This window comes from Daphnia pulicaria, chromosome 2, assembly GCF_021234035.1.
Source record: "Daphnia pulicaria isolate SC F1-1A chromosome 2, SC_F0-13Bv2, whole genome shotgun sequence".
Lineage (NCBI taxonomy): Eukaryota > Metazoa > Arthropoda > Branchiopoda > Diplostraca > Daphniidae > Daphnia > Daphnia pulicaria.
The window spans coordinates 8,282,796-8,306,406 of NC_060914.1; the positions used below are offsets into that span (position 1 = coordinate 8,282,796).

General features: G+C 37.6%; 1 protein-coding gene and 2 long non-coding RNA genes across 5 annotated transcripts; 2 read left to right on the plus strand and 1 right to left on the minus strand.

Annotated features, from left to right (window-relative positions):
- Window positions 1–10,217: 10,217 nt before the first annotated feature.
- Window positions 10,218–15,219, minus strand: LOC124327824. Its single transcript, XR_006916216.1, has 6 exons — window positions 14,162–15,219; window positions 13,776–14,073; window positions 13,173–13,262; window positions 12,908–12,970; window positions 11,645–12,083; window positions 10,218–11,541 (listed from the first exon to the last, which is right to left on the minus strand). It is a non-coding gene; the product is annotated as an uncharacterized LOC124327824 (long non-coding RNA).
- Window positions 15,220–16,546: 1,327 nt separating this feature from the next.
- LOC124325906 lies at window positions 16,547–18,745 on the plus strand. 3 transcript variants are annotated; one of them, XR_006915448.1, is made up of 7 exons: window positions 16,547–16,642; window positions 16,717–16,775; window positions 16,837–17,378; window positions 17,449–17,764; window positions 17,838–18,202; window positions 18,271–18,348; window positions 18,406–18,745. It is a non-coding gene; the product is annotated as an uncharacterized LOC124325906 (long non-coding RNA). The 3 variants fall into 3 exon arrangements; XR_006915447.1 differs by having other exon boundaries at window positions 16,547–16,775; XR_006915446.1 differs by having other exon boundaries at window positions 16,717–17,378.
- A 17-nt stretch (window positions 18,746–18,762) lies between these two features.
- LOC124327691 (E3 SUMO-protein ligase ZBED1-like) lies at window positions 18,763–20,122 on the plus strand. The gene is made up of 3 exons (XM_046786690.1): window positions 18,763–19,233; window positions 19,303–19,571; window positions 19,642–20,122. Exons 1-3 carry the CDS (start codon window positions 18,763–18,765, stop codon window positions 20,120–20,122), a joined length of 1,221 nt encoding a protein of 406 aa, XP_046642646.1.
- Window positions 20,123–23,611: the final 3,489 nt, after the last annotated feature.

Consider the following 23,611-nt stretch of genomic DNA (forward strand, 5'->3'; position numbering starts at 1 on the left):
GCCCCAAAGAAAGACCGAGATATCAGTTATATTCAAATTTCCCGCTTATTGTATAGTCTGCTCTCACAATAAGAGCGATAGTTCCTTCGTGAGCGAGAATCACAGATCCCGAGAGGAGGGTAAAAAAAAGGATTACGACTTTAGATTACGACTTACAAAATAATTACGACTTTGGATTACGGCAAATAAAAAAAATAAGGAAATTTTGCATTACAATCGCAAAAGGGCAGGGACGTCTTTGGGAATGAGAACTTGAGAATAGGGAACGAGGGAAGACAGCAAAAAGGGAGGTTAGCATTAGCCTTGGGGGATATCCTCCAATCCGATAACATACCCGATCTTTTTAAATGATCAGATTGATAAATTTTTATTTATTTGTGGGTAATTTTTATGTGAAAGACTTAAGAGATCATCTACAATGTAATTCCAATCCCGAGCGATGCAGAATCACGGACACAGAGACGGAATAGTCGCCTTCACTGCCACCGTGGTAACAGTGTCACGCAGCGGTGACATTTTTAGAACGAAGAAAATTTGCTTACATGTAAACCTTTAATTATCCTGTTTATTAACAATTAGCATACACCCACTGTCTCATTTTCAACTTTCCCTTTTTCACTTGTTTCTGTCAATATTTTTCGTCACAAATTTTTTATTTTTTTATTTAGATAAACAATTCATTTTAGTCATGATTTTAATACTGATATTATCACAGATTACTGGCCCATTGCAACTCTGATTTATGATGGAGAGATTATGATATTAAGATAATGACCCTAAAGAGATTATGAGATAATGACCCTAAAGAGATTATGGAGAGTCCTGGTAAACTTTGACATTAGCTGGCAACCCACATACGTGTTAATGTGGGTCAGACCTACGCAGGTGGTTTTTGGCCGTCCAACTCATACCCAGTGGTGAGCGGGCTCAAGGGCCTATCAATCAAATTACTAGGGGAGACCGGGGCGAAATGGAACAGGTAAAAAAGTAGTTAAAAAAAACGGTTAAAAAATATAAATTCTTTTGGGTAAATGGGAAGTTGTATTTTTTATCATAGGGGTTAATTTTATTAGAATATTTGAAATAGTTTTCAAGTTATTATTGAAAAAGTAAAATCACTGTTGTGAATGACTAAGTTTTTTAGTTACAGAGCGATTTAGTAAATTAAAGTAAGATAGCCATTTTCAAGACTTTTCTTTTATCTATTTAATGGCGTTTGAAAAATTGCTCACCTTTACACCGAGAAAATGTTATTTTTCTGTAAAAACTTTTTCGGGGTTAAAGTGAACACATTTGTACGGGTTAAATGGAATACTTGGTAGCGTCAAAAAGAGCTTAGGTTGGGGCAAAAAAGATTCTGTTGGAGAGACGCCATAATTTTTGACACATTGAAATCTTTGTCTTCCTTCTTTCTTTAAGAGAAGGGGCGAGAGATTGGCGAAAACAAATTACTAACGGAAAAAGAGGGTCTTTTGTAAGAAAAACAAGAATTCAGTTAAAAAAATTTATGGAAAAATAGTCCCACTTTCAAACACTAAAGAATAATTAACTTGTTTATCGCAAACATGGTGATATTCTTGAAGATAAATGAATTTCCTATTTTCCTATAGGTAATTCAATAAATGTTATTCATTCTGATGAGGAAGAAAATTGCATTCCATTTAACCCCGGGGTCTGTTTCATTATCCCCCGACTTTTTTTGGGTCGAGAGCGGTTCGAGTGGATAAAAGCTTAGTTATACTTTCTTTCGTATCTCGTTTATTTTTAAATATTAATATGAAAAAAATCAGTGGGTAGCCAAGATGTAGCTTAATAATACAAACCGAAAAATAATTAAAATGTATCTATTTTGTCCAAAATCATAAAAAATACGGCAGACATAAAAAAAATGTTCAGTTTCGCCCCGGTCTCCCCTACACACGTCCTCACATCAATAGGCCACTACTGTTCAAAGCCACTCATCTGCCACCTAATTTTTCCACTCATCTGTCACTCATTTTTTCCACTCATCTGTTTTATGGAATGTACCACAGATGCCAGACGTGCTTTCCCTTGCTGGGATGAACTAGCTGTCTAGTTTGGCTTTGTCAACCACTTTATCACCCATCTCTACGTGCCGTCTATCATGAAAAAGCTATGGGCAAGACATGCCAAGCAGCAGGTCCTTCATCGGCATAACCAGAGCCGGCTCGTACGTCATCTTCAGGATGGACATGAACCATGGCTGGGCTGGTCAGTACGGCGTGATTAGCGTCAGATGATCCAGCTCCTTCATTGTCATGTCAGGAACCTCTGAACTAGATGAAATGGAGAAAATGCGTAGGCGTCTTGGTTCGCCGAACCGATGCTGAACGAGTTCATTGCTATTGCGCCTGGTTGTTGGCCCTAGCTGACGAACTGCTCCAGCTGCCTGTTCCATAATGAAGCAAAACGATCCACCTTTAGACTCCACCTAGCTCTTAGAAGATCAAACACCACTGGATCGAATTTCTAGTCGCTCGAGTCTGGGGAAGCACTGGACAGTTCATCTGAGACAGTATTTTTTGCCCCGTGAAGATAGACAGCATTAATAGACATCGCAAGTGGTTCCCACCACACTACGATCTAAAAACTTATCCAGCTGAGTTTTCCGACTTTGAGCCTCCGGATTTTTTCACGTAGTGAACCGTCGTGCTGTTGTCCAACATTAACCTCACTGAAACACGAGTCGATAATCTCGTGAATAATTTCAGGACGAACAGGGCTGCTAACAGCTCTAGTTCGGTCATGTGTTCATAGCCCCTTGTAGAAATAACAGGCAATAGGTTGAATAAAATTGTAACGAATAGGGCGAAATATAGAAATCAATGCGTGATTAACGATCTCGTTCATGTGTCTCGTTTTTAAGTGATTTCAAAACTCATAAACTTCTTCATAATCCCGAAATCACTCAACAAAATTTAATGCGATAAAATACTAATATTTAATGAAAATCTCATCCCATACTAGACTAAGTGCGTTTGGATGATTTCTCCACAAAATTTTTCTTGATAAGTGTAATGCACAACCATTTAGTTTTAATTTGCATGGCATGCAACTTAGAAGACGACGAATTTTTTCCCCAGAAGGAAGTGGTAAGATGTAATTTATTGCAGATGAGTTAAAGCTGCCCTACTTTTTATCCATAGCTGTACACATTCTAGAAGAAAATCTGAATTATTCTTGATTCATGTGGAAGAGAAATATTGATGTCAAAGAACTATAAATGTATAATAAACTGGCAGCTTTTTAATAGAATTGCCTGATTGGGAAGGTGGTAGTTGTCTAAACACTCCATTGTTTTCCTTACCACTACCAAAAACGTAAGAAATTCAAAATATCCAAAAGAAGTATTAAAATAGGTAGCTACCTGGAAGGAAATTGTTCAATTGCTGGGAGTTTATGGAATTTTTGAGGAAGAGTGTTTGAGCTACCAATTCCGTGTTGAAACGGGATGTAAGCTTACTAATTTTTCAAAACCTTCATCTCCATAAAGTTATTTCAGGTAACTTATGAAATGTCATGCTGATAAAAAAGTCATTGACAGAATTATTCCAGATAGCATCAAAACTGAATTTCAAGAAATCTACTCTTCTGATAAAATTTAGTTTCCCTCAAATCCTGGTTCAACACATAAAAGATTTTTATATTCTGCCTTTCAATTCGATTTCCAAATTTAAATAATTAAGTTAGTTCTAAAAACACCTTTGATTAACAGTAGCTCTTTTCACAGCCCTTAATTTCTGAATAAATGGTAATCGCTTTCCTCTTTTCTGCCTCCCCAATGGCATAATCGGCAGCCAATGTCTTGTAAATGCTGTGTTTGACAGTAGTGTAGTATACTGGCAGACGACATTAATCATTTTTTGGTATGGTTTTGCTAGCCCGATTTATGAGATCCAACTGCTGTGGAATAACCTTTTTGATTGGTCAGCTAATCACGTGTCATCGTAGATCCATAAAAAAGTACAGTCCACAACAACAAACCAATATAATTCCAAAACAAGACAAACTTGACAAGACAAGCAGCACAGATCTGTGTGCTACCTGGCATGTATAAAAGTGGATGCCAACCCAAAATCATTTGAACATGCAAAGGTTCATATTTTATATTCTTTTGATATACTTTAGAAAAACTATTTTTACATTTAAAAAATGACGACAAATACTATTTTTTTTGCATCGTGAATCTTAAAAAGTGCCATAATGCGTCGCTATAGGTGCCTTTTAATTTGTCGCCTATTCTAGTATTAGGCCTGCAACTGCAACTGCAACTACAACCTGCAACTGCACCTGCAACTGGCAGTAAACAAGCAGTAACAGACTAACTTTTCTACAATCTCCATCTAGCGGTAAAAATGTTCAACAGTGTGCATAGCAGATAGCACGCACAGTCGTATACGCAAATAAAAAAGAAAATATATAATAAGGATGCCTCAAAGTCCACCTATTCCATATAAATGATGTTCCAAACCCATCCCTGGTCTAAAAAAAAAAACATTTATAATAAAATTTGCTGTTGAGTATGTCCCCTTCCACGTCTGCCCTACCACGTCGGACGCTTTGCAGTTTGCCTGGCGTTCGAATTGGAAGAGCTGACGTGGAAGAGGCCGACGTTGAAAAATGATTACCGGTGGTGTGTACTAGCATATCTATGGACTTATAGCGTAGAAAAAGCTCAGCGTCCGACGTGTTAGGGACAGACGTGGTGGGGGACTTGGGCGAACAATTTCAAAGGACTTGCACACAACGTGGTCTAGAAAAAGCGTCCGACGTGGTACAACGTCGTGGCCCGAGGCGTAGCTACTATCTAGCAATTTTAAGTCTAACACACAGCGCAGTGTAGCTAGAGCGTCCGACGTTGTAGGTGCCGACGTCGTGTCCCGAGGCGTATCTACTATATAGCAATTTAAAGTCTTGCACACAGCGAGGTCTATAGAGCCAACGACGTGAAAACCGAAGTCAAAGCTAATATCTAGTAAATAATAATAATCGCTACAACAAAAATTCAAAATACATTTTTATTGTTCACATGTCAAGAAACTAATGCAAACTGTCAATTGTAATAATACTGTCTTTTAAACACTCATGCTCCACAATTGAGCAAATGCAACACAATTGCACCTGAGTCACTTTTCATACTGGGAAGCTTGTGACAAGGCTTCAATCTGCTATACTTATTTTCACTGTCCACGGAAAAGTTGTAAAAACAGTTTTCCAAACCGGTACAATTCATTTCAACAGGTCTAAATAGATATAATAACTTGAGTATCACTTCATGTATTCAATGACATAAAAACATACCCCACTGAGGAGGGAATCGAGCTACGGAAGAAGAAAATGGCCAACAAAATATCAAACGGAAATTTTTTAATTTTTTAATTTACGATAATTGTGAAGCGGAAACAACATTTGAAAAAATGCACTTTATAGTTAAGACCAAGAGGAATGTTGATGAAAAATAAAGACGGAAATAAGCTAACTAACATATGAATAACGAGACGGAAATGTGCGAATTTCACCCATCTTTTTTAGAGCTTCGGCTAAGTATATAAAGGGTGGCGGTTGTAACACAAATGAACCCACTCATATTCATATTCTCTATCATATTCATATACTCATATTCTATCATAGAGATAATAGGTTGGGAATTTGTTGGAATTTCTTTAAAGTCCCTCCTGGAACTTGTAAAATTATAAAAGGGGGCAATTGTTAGTTATTATTGAGGGGCATTAGTTAAGGGGGCAATAGTTTAGGTAGGCAACTGTAGCAAACGCGAGGAGGGCATTTGTTAAAGGGCGCAATCGTCGCTATACCATTATTCTCTCCCCTCGTTAAATCAAATTAAAAAAAACGCGTTTAAAAGGCATTTTGTGGTGTTCCTCCCACACTTACAACAACTTCTTGTGACGAAAATTGAGTCATGCTTCTATTCTAAATGGAGAACTCCAACTATTCTACGAAATGCCAATTTGTGCTTCTGTGACCAAAAAAAACAAACAAAAATCATTCCCATGACCGAAAAACAACCTTAATAGAATTTTGTCCCTTCTGAAATCCAATGAAAAAAAGAAGATCCATTCCTGGAAAATAAAATCACATTGAAAACGACGCAAGTAAAAAGCATTTGGGGAGGTGTTCCTCACGCTCTTGCAACAAATTCTCGCGACGAAAATTGATTTATTTTATAAATGGAAGAAAAGAAATCAATTTCTCAAACCATACTACGAAATGCTTATTTTTTGCTTTTGTGACAAAAAAAACTGAAAACCATTCATACCCATTACCCAAAAAATACGTTTAACGATAATAGACTAGAGACTGAAATCCAATTCCTGGAAAACTTTGCAACGGTCTCACACCCCCAACCTCCAACATAATGGGATGGTTAGAAAAATTTACCAACATCAAAGGGGAAATAGGGCAAATGAAAAATTGAAAATAAGCCAGTCCCTCGAAGATTTTCAAAATTATCTCTTTAGAGTGGTTCGAGGTTGCCATCTTGGATGGGACATTTCCCAGTTTGGTGCAACCTCAAACCAAAAAGCATTGACATTGTCCATAAGAAAGTTGGGTATAAATCTAATTCCCCGTGTTTTTTTCCAAAAAGAGGAGGAATTTGATGGTCGTGACTTTCCATTTTGCCAACGGTCATGTCATGTCGGGAATATTTCTTTTTTTACTATCTACAAGAGCAATAGATGTTGGGGGTTTTTTCGGAGAGGGCAGCAGTCAGCCATTTTTTTCAAATATTTCCCTTCTTGTCTGTATGTTCTGTTCCGTCCGTCCGTCTAGGACCTTTTTGTGCGTTTTTTTATGATTGATCAAAAACAAGCTTCTGTTTTATATTTGGTTTTATATATCTTTTTTAATTTTATGATTTTTTTTTAGTTGCCGCTTTACCAAGTGCTGATTTACTACCCCAACCAGTTTGGGCACCTACGGCCACAGTACCACCAACCAGTAAAAATAAATGTGTTTTTTTAGGAAAACGGCCCGAAAGAAGTAAAACAAGCTGCCGTTTTATGGGCACCTACGGACGCAGTACCAATTACCAGTCAAGCTATACTTTACACTAAGTGGCCCCGTTTCATTTCAACTGAAAGGTAGGGAAAGGAAGTTTTTTTTGAGGGGGGGATGTAACAAGATGCGTGTTTTGATGATTGGAAAAGGGCGGAGTAAGGAGCCATTATTTCACGCCTTTTATTTTGATGTGAGTCGTAGTCCCAAATCTGCCATGTTTTTAAAATATTGCACAGCCAAACAGAAAGTGGCCACGTCTATGTTATCTGTATAAATACCCCTACTGTGACCCGGATGGAAGAATGTGTGTCGCGCATTTAGAAACAGTGTGTTTTTTTCCCAGGCAATTGCACTGCACATACTGCGCCCAAGTGATGCGTCGTTGCTAACACATTTTCCACCCACACATACATTCTTCTTGTCTCGTCTATTTTTACTAGAAGAATAAATGGTTTGCCAAACATTTGGCATCTTCGAGTGCGTCACATGTGTTACTTTTTTAGTTAAACATATTTCTGTCATTAAAAATTTGTAGGGGGGATGGAATGTGATTTTTATGTAATGCTCTGTTGGGGAAAAAAGTGGAGTAGTCGGGAAGATGAAGAAGAAAAAGAGATTTGTGTAGCCCGCTTTTTTTTCGATGCATGAAATAGTATTGACTATTCTTGTACTTTAATATTTTCTTTCTCATTTTGTTTAGTATTATTACTTTATATGTTAAGAACTTTTTTTTTCAGGGAATGCTGCCACTAGCCCCTCATTGTTTCCGCAGTCAGTCGGGGTACCTCCAGTAGCAATGAGTGGAGGTGGCATTAAATGTCACCTTTATGTCCTAATGGATCTTTTTAATTTGTTTACCAAATATGTAAGAACTACCGCGGTGATCCGATCATTAAAAAATAATGGAGGTTACGAGGCGACAATAAAAGCTCAAAGTATGTTATTACATCCTGTAATGTATGTTATGTATGTAATGTACATTTCGTTTCGTTTTATAGCTGATCCATTTGAGGCAAAATTCCAATCGAATGCCGATCAAGAGTGGGGCAAACGTGAGTGTGCTAAACTCTTCCTCAATCACTTAATCGGCATTGGAGCAATGAATGGCGAATGCATTCCTGGGCAACGATTTGAAGAGTAAAAGGTGATGGTGACTGCATTTAATCAGCGTAGGGGAAATCTTCCCCTACACGATGCGAGGCTGCTTGTAGAAAATTCTGCAATTTTTCCATTCGTTTCTGAAACTGGACGTCAGGGTGTTTTTACTTGCATCATTCGATACATCCGTAACGAACAGCGTAAATAAAATTGTTTAATAAAACAATTTTATTTCTTATTAAACTTATTCTTCTTAATTATTGTCATTTGCTCAGCAGATTCGATGCGGGTAAAGAAGAAGTAAGCAAAGGAAAATGCCCAAGAGGATACCGGAGATGATTTGCAGATTTTTGATGAGATAAACAAGACTCCAACGTTGAATATTGAAACTATTAAGAAAGAAAAAGTTGAATTGGAAGTAAAACTTTAAAACCAAGGTTCAAGCGCAGTTAAAGAAGATCCTGCTGGTTCAATTGAAGTTAAAGAAAAACCTGATAGTTCAAGTGAACATCCTGACCGCAAAGTAAAAAAAACGAAGATCACGTTCTTCAAGCAGCTCAGCGTCTAGTTTGTCATCGAAAGCTCAAATAAAGACGTGAGCTCATCCACCATTTCACCTTCGAGCTCATCAATGAGCTCAACAATGAGCTCATCAATTATATAATCGTCTTCCAGTGAAAAGAAAAAAAGTAAGAAAAAAGGGAAGAGGTCTAACAGCTCAAAAATATCCAGGAAACCCAACATATACAGGAATAAATCTCAAATGATCTCAAGTAAGAAGGAAAGAGAAACATCTCCAGATTTTTATGCATAGTACAAAAATGTTGCTACAAATTGGGAAAAAAAGAAAAGAAAGTTCTTACAAAGGCCACTGCTGGGTTCAAACCTTACCCGAAAACCAGTTTATCGAAAAAAACAGTATTTTTTATCCTTCTTATCTTTTGTTAGATATGATTTGTGTTCATTATTTTGTTGGTATTTTCAGAGGAAGACCATGTTATAAGAAGACGGAAAGGTAAAAAAGGACATTTTTCTGTCTACCACATGCCCTCAGTGAAAGTGTACCGCCCTTTTGCGAGTGATCACGTCTTATTGGAAATGTTGTTGGACAAAAGGTGATCCAAGTGCATAATGATGCCTCGTCAGCAGAACTGGTTGAAACTTTGTGTAAGTATGACCATTAATATTAACCTGATCTCGATTTCTTATTTTCTTACTTTTGTTTTATTGTAAAAGGAATTCCCGGAGCTCAATGGCGTACAATTCTCTTACGCTAAGGCGAAAAATGGCATTTTCTCGGACAATGACATGATAGACAATTCAGTGAATATGGCTACCTTGAAGGTAAGGTAAGGCTTTATCTTTTATTGTTATCGCTAATAGTTTAACAATGTAACAAGTGCTACTTTTATTGTTCCTTAGCCCATTTTGGCTCCCCTAATTCCATTAACAATTATGTTATAATAATAAAATTACAAATTTTAATTTGAAATAAATAATTGTTATTTCCTCTTTCTATACAGAGTGCCATGTGATGTACTGGAGACCTTTTCATTGTGGCTCACCAGGACTTACTCCTACCAACTGATCCCAAGAACATATCCAAAGTGAAATGCCTTGACTGCGGGAAAGATGTTCTGAATTGTGACAGCAGAGAACATGCCGCCACTCATTTTTGGTATGGTTTATTTGATTTTTGGGTTTCAACCTATATTTATACGAGAATTTTGTTTTTTTTTCTAATTGAAAGGATGACACTTTTTTACGTCCTGAAGGAGCGAAAAAAAACCTATTTGGAAAAAGTAGGAATGTTATTCATATCCTAAGTAACATATTCTCTATCTGGGCACATAAATTATAATTAATATTATGCGAATTTTCCTTGCAAAATACCTATAAACATGCTAACATACTTAAACACTTCAGCAATCGCTTCTGACTTATTTCCAAAACCATTTTACTTTAAGTAATACTGCAATAAAACTTTATACGTAAAGGTTTTTCTTTGTTGTAATGATGTATTAAAAGCTGAAGCACAAACAGAAATCACTCACTAACAGTGAAACTTAACTTAAAGAAGATGACAAGATACGTCAAAACAAGACTTTTCTATGTTGTTGATGTTTATCCGATTACGGCATTTGAAAGATTTTTATGTATAGTTCCAAAATTGACCGCTAGATGGTGTGATGGCACTTTTCCCATGGCCTTTTTGTCATGAAAAAGGGGAGGATTCTAGAACAAAGAATTTCCTCCCCCTTCGCCACCCCCATATCCTAAGCCCACGCCTCGGGTAGGGACAGGCCATGCGACATATTTTAGGGTGATCCAATTTAAAAACGATGCATTTAAATACAGATCCCAAACATTTTTATAAAATGAAAATCAGAAAGATGAAGACTAGTGTTTTATCTTTTTGCAAACAAATATACCTCGCACTATTAATCTAAGTAATTTAAAAAATCTTGAGCTAGGTCTATCTCGCGCGGGTTAAAACGCCTTTTTGATCCAATTTCTGACGTGGATACAGTATAAGAATCTCTTCCAGTTCAATTAGGTTTTCACGCATGTCTGAAAGACAAAAATTAATGAATTCACAAAGGGAATTAACATCAGCTATTCTCACGTTCACTTAAGCCTCTTGGGGGTTCCATAAAGTATGACAGCGAAGATTTCAATTCCTCCTCAAATCCCATTATATCACCTCTTCTTTTGCGCAAAATGTTTGTTAGCTGTACATAAGTCAATCCACTAATATTCCAATTTTATTTTAAGCTCATTGACTAATTGCCTGAGTTTTTTTAGTTATACTCACTTCAAAGCGAAATATTTGACAGCAAAAAAAAATATTAGTCGGTTTCAAGTAAAATTAGCCTTACATGCGATTTATGGACTATGCCTAATAACGGATTGGCTATTCTTTGTGTAACTTCTCATCTGACTGACGAAGACTATGAGGTCAGGGCAATTATTTTCGTCACCAGACAAGAGAATACGATTCCTTATCGCTTGAAAATTCTGTTCCTTCCTGTGCTAGTTTCCAACGGCCAGAAGAACTCCACCGCGACGTGAGAGAACGGCGGCGAGTACGAGTCTAAGCGATAGGTTGGTAAGTTTCTCATGAGTTGACTTGTGGGAACGGCGCTCTTTCTCAAATACACACTAGACAGCTTCGTCGTATCTTCTTTACTGTGTCGTTCCCTATCATAAACCAAAATTTTTGATTAATATTCACGAACAAGAGGTTTGTAGCAGCATGATGTGTGTTCTCGTGTGGCACAGTAATTAATCGTTCCGTGAGCGGGTGATGAATAGAGCTGTATGGAAATTTTGCATTGCCGGGCCACTGCGCAAGACATCCGGCCGCCAAGGCGTTATAGACTGTCTGGCCTTATAACCGATCTGCGTTGGAAAAGATGAGAGATTGGATGAATACCCTTTCCTCTCTTCAGGCGGTAGATTTCCTCTCCAAAATTTTCTCTTTGACACCATTCTACTAACTCACGTGCGAAACCTTTCATTTGAAGGAATTCGTGAATGTTGGACTGAAACAATGGAATGTCTGACCAGTCAGAAACGCCAGTAAAGAAGTGGGCTGAATAGGTTCGGCAGTTACGCATCTCTTCCGAGATGGCTATTCAAGGAAGATCCTTTGGCCATAAGGATTCTGGCTGAAACAGAAACCTCCTAGCCAGCGTTGAGAAAGACTCCCTTCTCCAATATTTGACCGAGTAGCCTTGTTAGCCGGATTTCATTTGCCTGGAACGAAAAGCCATTCCTCTGGCTCTGTCAGGGTCTGGATTTCTTTCACTTGGAAACGTTCATGCAATAATAGGAAGCGGTAGCCCGAATCCAGTTGCTCACTATACTGCTTTCCGTCCAGAAGAATCGATTTTTGATTTTTTGACTAAGTCAGCCACTGAAACATCTGGTCATCCTGGAACCTAGAAGAAGGCAATTAATTCTAACTTTGAAACATAAATTGTTTTCTTGGGTGCCAACTTGTTGCTTACTTTTATCTAGTGATATAAATAAAGATCCCTTGTTTTGCCTCAAAACTCATTGTTAACAAAAATTGTCCAATTAGACATAGAAAATTTGAAATCTTTGACAAGGAGGCGAAAGTCTTTATTTCCCTATCGGACGACTCTCTTTGTCCTTACGACGATCAACTGACATTATTTTATCCGCTGATTGACCCCAAAACGGGAACCTTTTCTCTTCAAGTCTATTTTCCCAATCCCAATAATCTATCTAAGTGGGTCAATTTTTGCGCGTTTATCAGAAATGGAGGGAAATCCTGGACGCTCTTTTGGTAAAAAAACTGCTAGTAATATTAGGGCCTAATATTACTAGCAGTTTGTCTCCCGAATCGTTCCTTTTCTTATTCTTATGCCGGTTTCCCTGGTAGTGCTAACGATTCCAGAGTGTTCCGCTGCTCCGATTTGGGTCTCCTTCTTGACGAAAATATGACTTTCCTTTTCCCAGGTGACCAATATCATGTACTATCAGATTCTGCTTTTCCTTGCTCCCGTCATGTCATGCCTGCGATAAAATGAAGTCTTGCAAGAACTTTTCCCAAAAGAAACTACAACACGATTTTATCAACAACCCGAATAGTGATCGAACAATCTTTTGGAGCCTTAAAAACACATGGTGGCGACTACGGTACATTTACGCCCACGTAAAGAAAGCAACCAGGATTATCTCCTGTTGTTGTGCTTTGTACAATTTTCTAAAAAGCAGAGGAGAAAGAATGGTTTGTTACCGGATAACACAAGGTGTAGATCATGATGAAAACGCATTTCTGATGATTGGTTCAACCTGCAGTCTAATACAAAAAGGAATGAAATAATTGATCTGCTTTAAAAAAACGCTGAGCACCAAAATAACATGGCAGAAGAGGAATAACTAATTGATCTTAAAAATCCAAACACCAGTTTGTCTTCGTCAACCGTGCTATCATATTCATGTATGAAATGGCAATACATTGTGGTGTGAAATTTGACTAGAGTTCACTGACATAATTTTACTTGAGTTGCTACGTGGGACTTGTCCCCCCTGCTTCCCTACAGCAGTTTGTGTACGACACTATGGGTAGCAGGACACCATTCTCCTGGAACCTGGAAAGCAAGCAATAGATAAGAGTCTTAAGAAACAAATTGTGGCAAATGTATTTTTATCTGTTCAAGATTTCTATCCAACACGGTGTCGGTAGAATAATATACGAGGCCGACATATTGACTAATAGCAAACTCGACGGGTGGGGCTTTGGTCTTGACAAACGAGGCATGCTAGGAGTTGGCGGCATGCTTTTGACCCCCTTTAGTTCTTTCGTTCAAACTAGACTGGATTCTAATGCACACTTGACTTTAATCGCAACCACCATTAAAATAACACTCCTGCAATTAAAATTAAATTAAATATTCAAATAAAATGTTCACTGTCAACTAAACTTCAGCTACATAGTCTACCTCGTTCAAATCTCAAAAAAAAAAAACTGAACCATCGGGAAAACAGATTAGATTGTGTTTGTCCACAACATTTTCATCCAAATCAATTTAATTCAGACTTGCCTCAATTAAAGAAAAGGTTGTTGGGGTGCAAAAAGAATATATTCTTGAATTGACATTTACCTTCATTAGCTAGTGAAATAGTACTGCAACTATTCATTTGCATAACTAATACAAAGCTGCTCCAAACTGTTGCCATGTTGGGATGACTCGAACCCATACCAGTCCAAGATACCTGTTGAACACAGCAAGGGATATTTGAATGGCTTTTACACGTGTGAGCCAGTATTATTATATCATAGATATTTTGGTTTTCAATTGACGCTTCCCAAGACAGTCACAGTGTCCCTTAAACTATCATGTTGAGTTGTTGTGGGACATGTCCTTATTTTTTTCCGACAGCAGTTGGTGTACAGAAAGCCTAAAAAAATTAATATTACATAAGTAATCAGCAATTATTAATTAGGGACTCGCGATATTGACAACTAATTATCTCATGAGCCACTTACAACGAGAGAGAAGATGCAACATTTTGTTAAAGTCTAGTATTTGATGATCTCAATGATGGGAGACGACCATAAAAGGTTTTATTTGACATTTGTTGTTACATAGTGGTTTTTCCTTTCTTTGCATCTTCATATTTACGAAGAAATACACAACACTGATCTTGGAAGCAGTAAAAAACCCATGATCCACAACACTCCGAACGGTCTAGGCATTTTCTTATGAAATTCTCCAAGAAAGCCGGCCTGGTATCAGAAAAAGCATTCAAGGGTACTAAACTGCAGTCAGCGATTAGGCAAGGGATCCAAGTGGGGTGGGAACGGGGCCGGGGCGCAGGTAACACAGACAGTTAGAATGGCCGGTTTCATCATATTCAAAACTCCTTGGACTTTTTCTGGGAAAAGTGAGGAGGATGCGGCGGATTGGATGGAACGTTGTTAGACAACGGCAGACTATAATAGAATAGGAGAAAAGAGCGAATTTTGGGATGTTTATGGACAATCCGGTGCGAAAGTAGTTTCAATGCATAACACCACCAGTAGGTTGGACGGATACGGTAGCAGTGCGGGCGGGGGCAGCGGCGGCCACTGTGGCTCCGTCAGACAGTGTTTCTGAATGAATTACTAAAACAGTGGTATCCCAGACACCAGGCGTCGAAGCTGCGGAAGAGTCGACAGAGTAACAACGAGCCGAGGGTAGAGTACTTTTACGAAGTTATGAACCTATGATGGTTAGTGAATCCGCAAATGGCAGAGGCAAAAAAGCTAGAATACTTATTTGACGGACTGAAACCCTAATGGAGAAGGTGTGAGTGATGCAACCAAAGACGTGCGATGAATTTCTGACCGCAGTGAGGCTACACACCAAGGCAGCGGAAGTGATGGCACAGGGGAGCCGGGTGGTGAATATGATCGCTGAAGAGAAGGAGAAGCAGCTGCAGGCATTAGCAGCAAGCAGGAGTGGAAAGGAAAAGCATGAGGAGAGGGAACACTCCCAATATTGCAACAACTGATGAAAGTAATGCAACAGATGCAAGGCGAGCTGTTAGCGCTAAGGAAAAGAAAGGGGAGTAGCAACCCGGGGGCGAACATGAACGGTGAACCACAGAAAAGTGGGACACAGGGACCAGCGAGATCAGTAGATAGAAAACTGATATGCTTTACTGTAAGGAGGAGGGCCACATCCGAAGGAAATGCCCCAAAATGAGGTCGGATGAGGCGAAGTTGTGGCTGGAGAAGGCGGTAGAAACCGTAAGAAAAGATGGTAGAGGAAGACGTCCCCCTACTTCTGGCGTCTAAAAAGAATGTAAATGTGGAAGATTATGATTATTTTCTTGCATTTTTAAAACCTCCATATGCTTTGACTCGCGGTGTATTAAAAGAAACGCTTTTAGCGAATCGCATTACGCAGATGAAAAGATATTATATCATCGCGGAATTATTGGAAATGTTACAGAATCTGGAAGATGCTGAGAAGAAAGACCTGGCAATAATTGCCAAATTTGCTTTTCCTAAAGGTCGGAAAATCGGCCCCATTATTGATGGTGATATGCGCGGAAAATTTAAAAAATCCGATGCTCCGCTAAATGTGACACCGAAAAATGCTTAGCAAGAAGAGATGAAATACACCACTATACAATAAAAAATCCATTGGCTGAAAAGAAGAAGAGGTCACACAGACAGTCGGTATGGCGGGGATCATCATATTCAAAATACCTCCGACTTTTTCGGGGAAAAGTGAGAAGGATGCAGCGGATTGGATGGAACGTTGTTCTATTTAACATCACTAAATCTTTGTTTGTTTATTTGTTGTTTTTTGTAGATAGGCAAGGAAATTTGACCCGAAAAACAATCAGTCATTCTTGTTTGGTTTCCTGACAAAATATGTGGGAACTTCCTTTCGTCTTGAGACAGTGAAGCATCCCAATGGATATTAAACAAGTTTTTATGTCTACGGAGAGTCTACTACAGTCACACATTGTGATTGTGGTACAGGGCTATCGAAGAAGTTTTGCCTGCCGCGCTACATCAATAGTCTTGTAGTAAATAAGTAAATGACTTGGTTTTCATGGCTGGTTCAACAAGAGAAAACGCAGTCACGATTGTTATTTAGATTCGCAGAAAGCGTAAACCCTCATTTTTTCTTTAAAAATATTAATGATTCTGGACAGGATTCAAGGTTGAATTTGAATTTGGTGCGTGAAGCTGAGAGACGTCATTTGTCAGCGCTCAATCAATCTGGCCAAGAGAGAGAGAGAGATGAATAGATTGCGCCATGATGGATTGTGGGCGAGAAGTTTAGGCAGTGTGGCTTATAGGAATTTTGATACCCGCAAATATGTTATATCTGTCCTCACAAGTGTGTAACCCTGCTGTGGGTGGAGCCTCGCATTGCGATTACGGCGAAGCAGAGTAAATGTTATTCCAGTCTTCTATTTTAGTTTAAACACAATTGAAATGGATAAATTACGTCCAAATAGCATTGAGGTATGTGTACATTTTTCTTTGTGCAATGTTGATTTGTAATAACTGTAACTATTTTTTATGTTTATCGTAATTAGAATGACAGGGCTAGTGGTGCAGTTGATGCTGTCGAAAATTTTAAACGAAAATATAAAAAGTTACATGAATTGAATCAACAGATACATGATAGAAAACTGATATGCTTTAACTGTAATTAGGAGGAGGGCCACATCCGAAGGAAATTCTCCAAAATTTGGTCGGATGAGGCGAAGCCGGGGCCGGAGAAGGCGGTAGGAACAGTAAGAAAAGGGAGGGAGATGAAGACGTCCCCCTAACTCTGGTCGACACGAAACAGCTGATTACCAAGGAAAAGAAAAATCGAAACTGGGGGAAACACAAAAAGCGTAAGGGCAGTGGTTGACACAGGCGATGGCAGCCCTCGTTACAATATATACGGAGAAGTCATCAAACAAATCAGCAATAACGACTTTGTCAACAAAGATTTAATTCGATTCAGCAACATGGAATTTGCTGAATGCTCCATCGTCAAGGATTTTCAGAAGATTTATGTGGAAAAGAAACAAAAAAATGTCAGTTTTTATGATTTTATTAAAACGGACTTTACAAAAAAGCTGAGCAAACTGCTCACTATCAACCAGGTTTGTTGATAAGAACAATAGTTTTTATGGCTCAAGACTTCGTAGGCAGCAACAACGTTAATTTGCTCATCCCCAATGGCCAATTTGGAACTTGGCATCAGGTACTTTATTAAGTTGAATTTTTCATGACGATTTTCTCGATTTCCCAAACCAGTTATTTATTATCAACAGGGAGGTAAAGATGCTGCTAGTCATCGTTTATCTCTAGAAATATGAGCAACTTAACACACCGGATCTTTCACCCACACTTTGCCTTACCGCGCGCACCAAATAAGGCATGCGAATTAAAAATGAAATTTAAAAATTCTAACTGATGAACGGATCACGGGAAAAGTTTCATTGTTTGATGGGGTTTTCTACACAGGAAAAATTTAGTGCCGATGCAAGAGCGTGGATTTGATCTGCTGACCATTAAAAAAATTTCGCGAATCAATTAAGATTCATTCTCGAAGTGTGCGACAAAGTCTTCTATTTCAACTTCAAAGAGGTCTGCAGATCTCACAAAAACATTTATTTATTCTTATTCATGAACTTTTTTTCATTATTTTCCCTATTTCTAGACTAATGTTTTTATGGAGAAGATGTGTCAATTACTTATTATTAACATCTTTGCCGGAACCTTTTTTTTAATAAAAAAAAAGATTCCATCAAATGATGCGTAATTTTTCATCTTTTTTCCAGTTGCTGATTGTCAATAGTTTCTCGTCTCTCGTGTCCTTTTTTGCACGGAAGACGTGACCACCACTACAAGAGGAGCAAACAGGGACTGAGCCTGAGAGGGCGCGAGGCTCGCGCCCTCTCAGCAGACAACGAGATCTATCTTGAAATACAGCCTAAACTGGGAAAAAAGAAGAAGAAACAATCTAAACGCCAGGTTGCAGAAGGTTGCTGGATGACATGGACTGTGACTCATGCGAAGCAATAGGTAGGCCATAATATTTTAAAGTTCAATTGTCACTAAATTTTAACGATCCCAAAATTTAATTTGTTTAGAAAAATCTGCAGATGGAGCTGAATCAGAAAAATCTTCAGCTGGTTCAACTTCAAATGTTAGTTCTAGCTCATCAACAGGTAAATTATTTGAATAATGAAGTAGTGGCCATACCTAACTTTATTTTTACATTTCAGATCTAGCCTGTTATCCAGCACGTTCTGAAAAAATGGCATCAATAAACAGAGCTGTCCTTCTTTTTATAGTTCGTGGAATGCACCCACTCTCTATGGTAGACAACAGCCATTTTATCAATCTCGTCAAAGTGTTGGATCCTCGCATCGAATTACCATGTCGGTCAACACTTACGAAAGTTCTCTTGACAGATATGTATGAAGAGGCTAAAAGAAATCTGCAGTCAGAAATTGATTCGGTTCATCACGTCGCTTTGACCACTGACGGATGGACTTCCATCACTGGAGATTCTTATGTCACAGTCACGATACATTTCATCAACAACCACCTCAAAATGCTGACTCCTGTCCTGATCTTTTATGCCACAGTCCCATACCAGTGAAAACCTTTGCGATTTCCTTAAAGGAGTTGAGAAAGATTGGAAACTTGGAGGTAAAATCGAGGCAATCGTTACAGATAATGCAGAAAACATGAAAGCAGCTGTCAACTTAGGAGGATGGAAGCATGTTCCATGCTTTGCCCACACCTTGAACTTGGTTGTAACTGATTCACTCAAAAACAATTCCAAACTGAACGAGATATTGTTACGATGTCGTTCGCTCGTAACTTTTTTCAAAAAATCAAGCAAAGCGAATGCACAATTGAAAAAAATGGCGAAAATGGCAAATTTAAACATGACAGCATTGAAACAAGAAGTTGCGACTAGGTGGAACAGCACTGTAATAATGCTTCGGAGTATCATCATCCTATCAGATTCCATCGCAGCCGTTTTATCCCTGATGAAGAGAACCGATCTCCTTTTAGACGACGAAGAGTTGCTAATCATAAAGGTATTGCAGTAAATTTAATCTTTAAAAAACAAGAACTTTTTAAACAATCGATTTTTTCTTCTTAAATAGGGAGCTGTCGCTATACTAGAGCCGTTTGAGGATGCGACAAAAGATTTGAGTTCCCAATGTTATCCATACTTGTCAAAAGTGATTCCTATGGTTCACCTTCTTCTTTGCAGCATGGAAGTTTATTTATCAGCCATTTCAGAGGATGACAACTTTTACTTTGTTTGTCTGGAACTATTGAAAAACGACTTGGAGGAAAAGTTAAAGCTTCGTTTTGAGAAGGTTGAAGACGTGCCATCGAAAGCACTCACAATAACATATCTCGATCCTAGGTATGGAAATTTCAATTTTAATTTGCGTTCTCAATTCTTAAATTTCTAAATTTATTTTCCATTTTCATAGATTCAAAAAGGCGCATTTCAAAAGAAGCGGTTCTGCAGTGGAGAATTCCCTTGATAGAGAGCTGAGAAGGGTTAAGTCTTTGAGAATCACTCGAGAAAATCTCCCCAAAAATGTGCCCAGCCAAATTTCACTCAGTCCTGCCTCTATTTTCAAAAATCTCCACAAAGAAACTGTGAGGAAAACCAACGAACAGAGAAGAGGTGGCGAAAACAGCACAGTCAATAACATCCTTATCATCAAAGAATACAACGATTGGCCTCTTTTAGATGGCGTTGATCCGCTTCAATGGTGGAAAAACAGACAGAAAGGTGGTGTAATGCTCCCTGTGGTTCAAATTGTAAAGAGATATTTCTGTATTCCTGCTATATCCGTTCCATCGGAACAAATTTTTTCCAAAGCTGGACTTATTATTTCAAAACAACGCAATGCTTTGAAACCAGAAAATGCTGATATGCTCATCTTTTTGAACAAAAACGCTTAACTTTTTTTTATTACTTTTTGCTTTTTATCGTTTATCTGAATTGTTTCCTATTTCCATTAAACATTGGTTGTTGAAAAAAAAACAAAATGACATAGAAAATACATATTTCTCATTTACAATCTCCATATTTTTTTCTGACTTATTTTTTATTTACAAACTGATTAAAAAAAATTGGCAACGCTGCTTATCTGAAAAATCGATAGATCGATACTACCCGATTTTTCCCGGAGATATATGAAAAAGCGATATTCGATAAATATCACCAGCTCTAGCGCGAGCTTCTCTGTTGGGCACATCTAGATTTGGGGGGAATGGGTGCGGAGTTGCCAGATATGGCGTCATCACTATATTCTGAAAACTGAAAGTTATGTCAGAGATAAAGACCACTGTAAAAAAATTCCCTCCTTCTGGTCTTAGTGTCCTAGTTATGAGTTATTTAAATTGGTTCGATATCCCAATTTTTAAACACAGGCAAAATCGCACTTTAAACTTCTCCCAGAGGGGAGCGCGCTTGTCGTTTACAGCTCCCCTAAGTGTAAAGATAGGGACATCGAACAAATTTAAATAATTCATAATTAAAACATAGTCAAATTGGGCCCAAAAAGGGGGTTAACCCCAAACTTATCATAACAATGTACGCATAAATAAAATACATGTGGCAAATATTGTGTGGAACATGTTTAAATCGTGATTTTGAATTTTTTTTTAGCCATGTAGGCCTAAATATGCTTTCTGGTTAAAATAAAAGATTGGTAAAAATATTAAATTGTAGGAAATCTTTCATTCAGTAAGTGCCCCAATTTAGTGCAGTTATGAAGAGATTTAGTATGTTTTAAAAATCAACCGTAAAACCCATTTTTTTCCGCGCTTATTAAAAGTTTTTCCGTTTTTAACACAGCACTTATGGGAAAAATGGTTTTTTTGTTTACAGTAGGGATTGTCCAGGCGGTATTCGATGGGATAAGTTTTCGATCAGCTGATTTTTCTAAATATTTGTACAGTACCCTGCAAAAAAAATCCGAACGCGATTTTAATTGCATAAATCATGAACGAATGGGAGAAACAACAAAAACAAATAATAAATACAATAAAACTGATTATATATTTTTTTGTTATAATACAAACAATGGTGGGGGAGAATCAGACGAAAAGAATGGGAAATAAACCAGACTACGGGACATTTTCAATTCCTGTTGTTCATGTCAACATAGAGGACTCTATGTTTATCGTAAGACTCTTTTCTCACATTACCATCTAAGAAAAGGAAAATTGTCATCCGTTGTTGCTGAAGCTCATAGATACTTTCGCAGTTATTGATGGGAAAGAAGAACCTCACATTTACTGGAAATTGATAAAAAAAATATTCCCATGTCTTGCAGTTTTGGCTCGGGACGTTCTATTCAGGTCCGATCTACCAGTGAATAGCCCTGTTCTCTCCTATGTCTATTGAAAGAGCCTTTTTGTTAGGGAAATTAATTCTAGGGCAATCCTAGAACCTGTCTTTCTCCTGAAATACTTTAGCAATCTTATGACTTAACTGTTTACGTGGATTTGAATGGGCAACTATTGCAAAGGACAAAGCTTCAGTTTCCTGTGGTTATCTATTGAAAATTATGGATTCCCTCAAATGACTTCAATACGTTCAGAAAGTTATTTTCTTAGCTAGAAAGTTATTTCTTAACTATTGAGCTTTAACAAGTTTCGAATCTCTTTATTATCTTTAAGAAGATGCAATTATCATCAGATAATGTTTTTGAAGCAAAGAACATTGTTACTTATCAAAACCAAGCGATTGAAATTGTGAAAATACACGGAAAAACAAAAAAATATAATTTCAAATTAACATATTTTTGTTGTTAGCATCAAGCGAGAAATCAGTGGAATCATACAAAACAGGCTAATCCTGATTTGACTGTTTGCTTACTTGACTCGCCAAAGACTCAGTTGTTATGCTTGCGTTGTTTGATAGACAGCTTTGATAATTTACACTTCTACTGTATTGTTTTACGATTTCTTTGATATTATATTCAAATATTTCGATTTCACCTAAGTAAAGTACAGTGACGATTTTAACGGCTGTAAGTGAATTGATTGAGCAGGATATTGACGAATGTGACATATTTTGTCAAGAATTCAGCAAGCCTTCTATCGCCTAACAACACATTTTTTATTCAAGGCGAGACGATACCAGAAATTTCAGTGATGCAATAAATGGCTTTGTTAAAAGGACAGCCAATGGTTATTCCAATCCATATTTAGAATGCGGGGAATAAATTTTGAGGTATTTCTTTCCTATTAAGTTGTTGTATAGCTCATATTTCAACTATTGCATTTTTAAATTCTTGGAACTTGTCACGTAAAATGTCACTACTTAAATATAAATAAAAAACAGTCATGTGTTAATTCCTGTTGAAACAAAATTATGTCTTACTCTGTAGACTTTGGGGAACAAGGAGTCTATTTGAGAAGAATTGGCAATCGATTTGGATTGTAGATGTGTCAAAACACTTAGAAAACATTAACGTCAATTCTCAAGGCCGTTTATCACATGATAGGAACTGCAGATTACATATCTCTTACGACATGCAGAACATTTCGCGCTAACTCTGGAGAGTTGATCAATTGGCAAGAACAAGTAGAATATATCAGAAATTGCGGAAAACTTACTTTCCCAAGTGCAATTGGTAAATTATTTTATGAAAAAAAATCTTCATATGAAAGCCTTGGAAAACAATTTTATTATCCCAATCTCTTTATTATTTGTAGGAACCTTATTATTATTATTTACCTTATTGTTATTATTTGTGTCCTACGAGACAAAATATGCTATTCCTATGCTCAAATGACAATGATACGAATAGGAAAAAGTTCTGTGCCATGATTCTTCAAGCAGTTTGCAAACCCAATAGAGAATTTATTGATGCTTCCACCGGATATGCTACAGTTTTTGCACATAGCAAACTTGGCCGTAATATAGAAAGGGTACTAGCATGGGCCTTTTATCACCTAAAAGGCGACTTTGCATTTGGACTGACGAAGAAATTGATGAAACTATATCAAGATAATGGTAGATTTGATGAGGTTGGGAAGTGAAATTATCTTTTCTAGGTCCCTGAATCTTCTTCATTATGCTACTGGTCAGAACTTTTTTCCAACATTTTTAATTGTGAGTGAATGACCTAAAATAAATTAAGAAATTCCTTGACGTTATAAGTTTTAATGGGTAGTTAGTTGTAAGTTATAGTTGTAGTGAAGGCCATAGCGTTCATTTATAGGAACAAATAATTTTGAATCGGATTTTATCAGGAAGCAGATCTGAAATAGAACAGCATTTAAGTTGTTAAATAGAAAATGCTGGTTACATCTAAGATTTCTTGACATGCTATGGGTCGGATTCATATTGTTATAATGACTGCATGTTGCCTTGACATGCTATTGTTTGGTCGGATTCATTATGTTATAATGAAAAACAAGCATTCCAATTTCAAC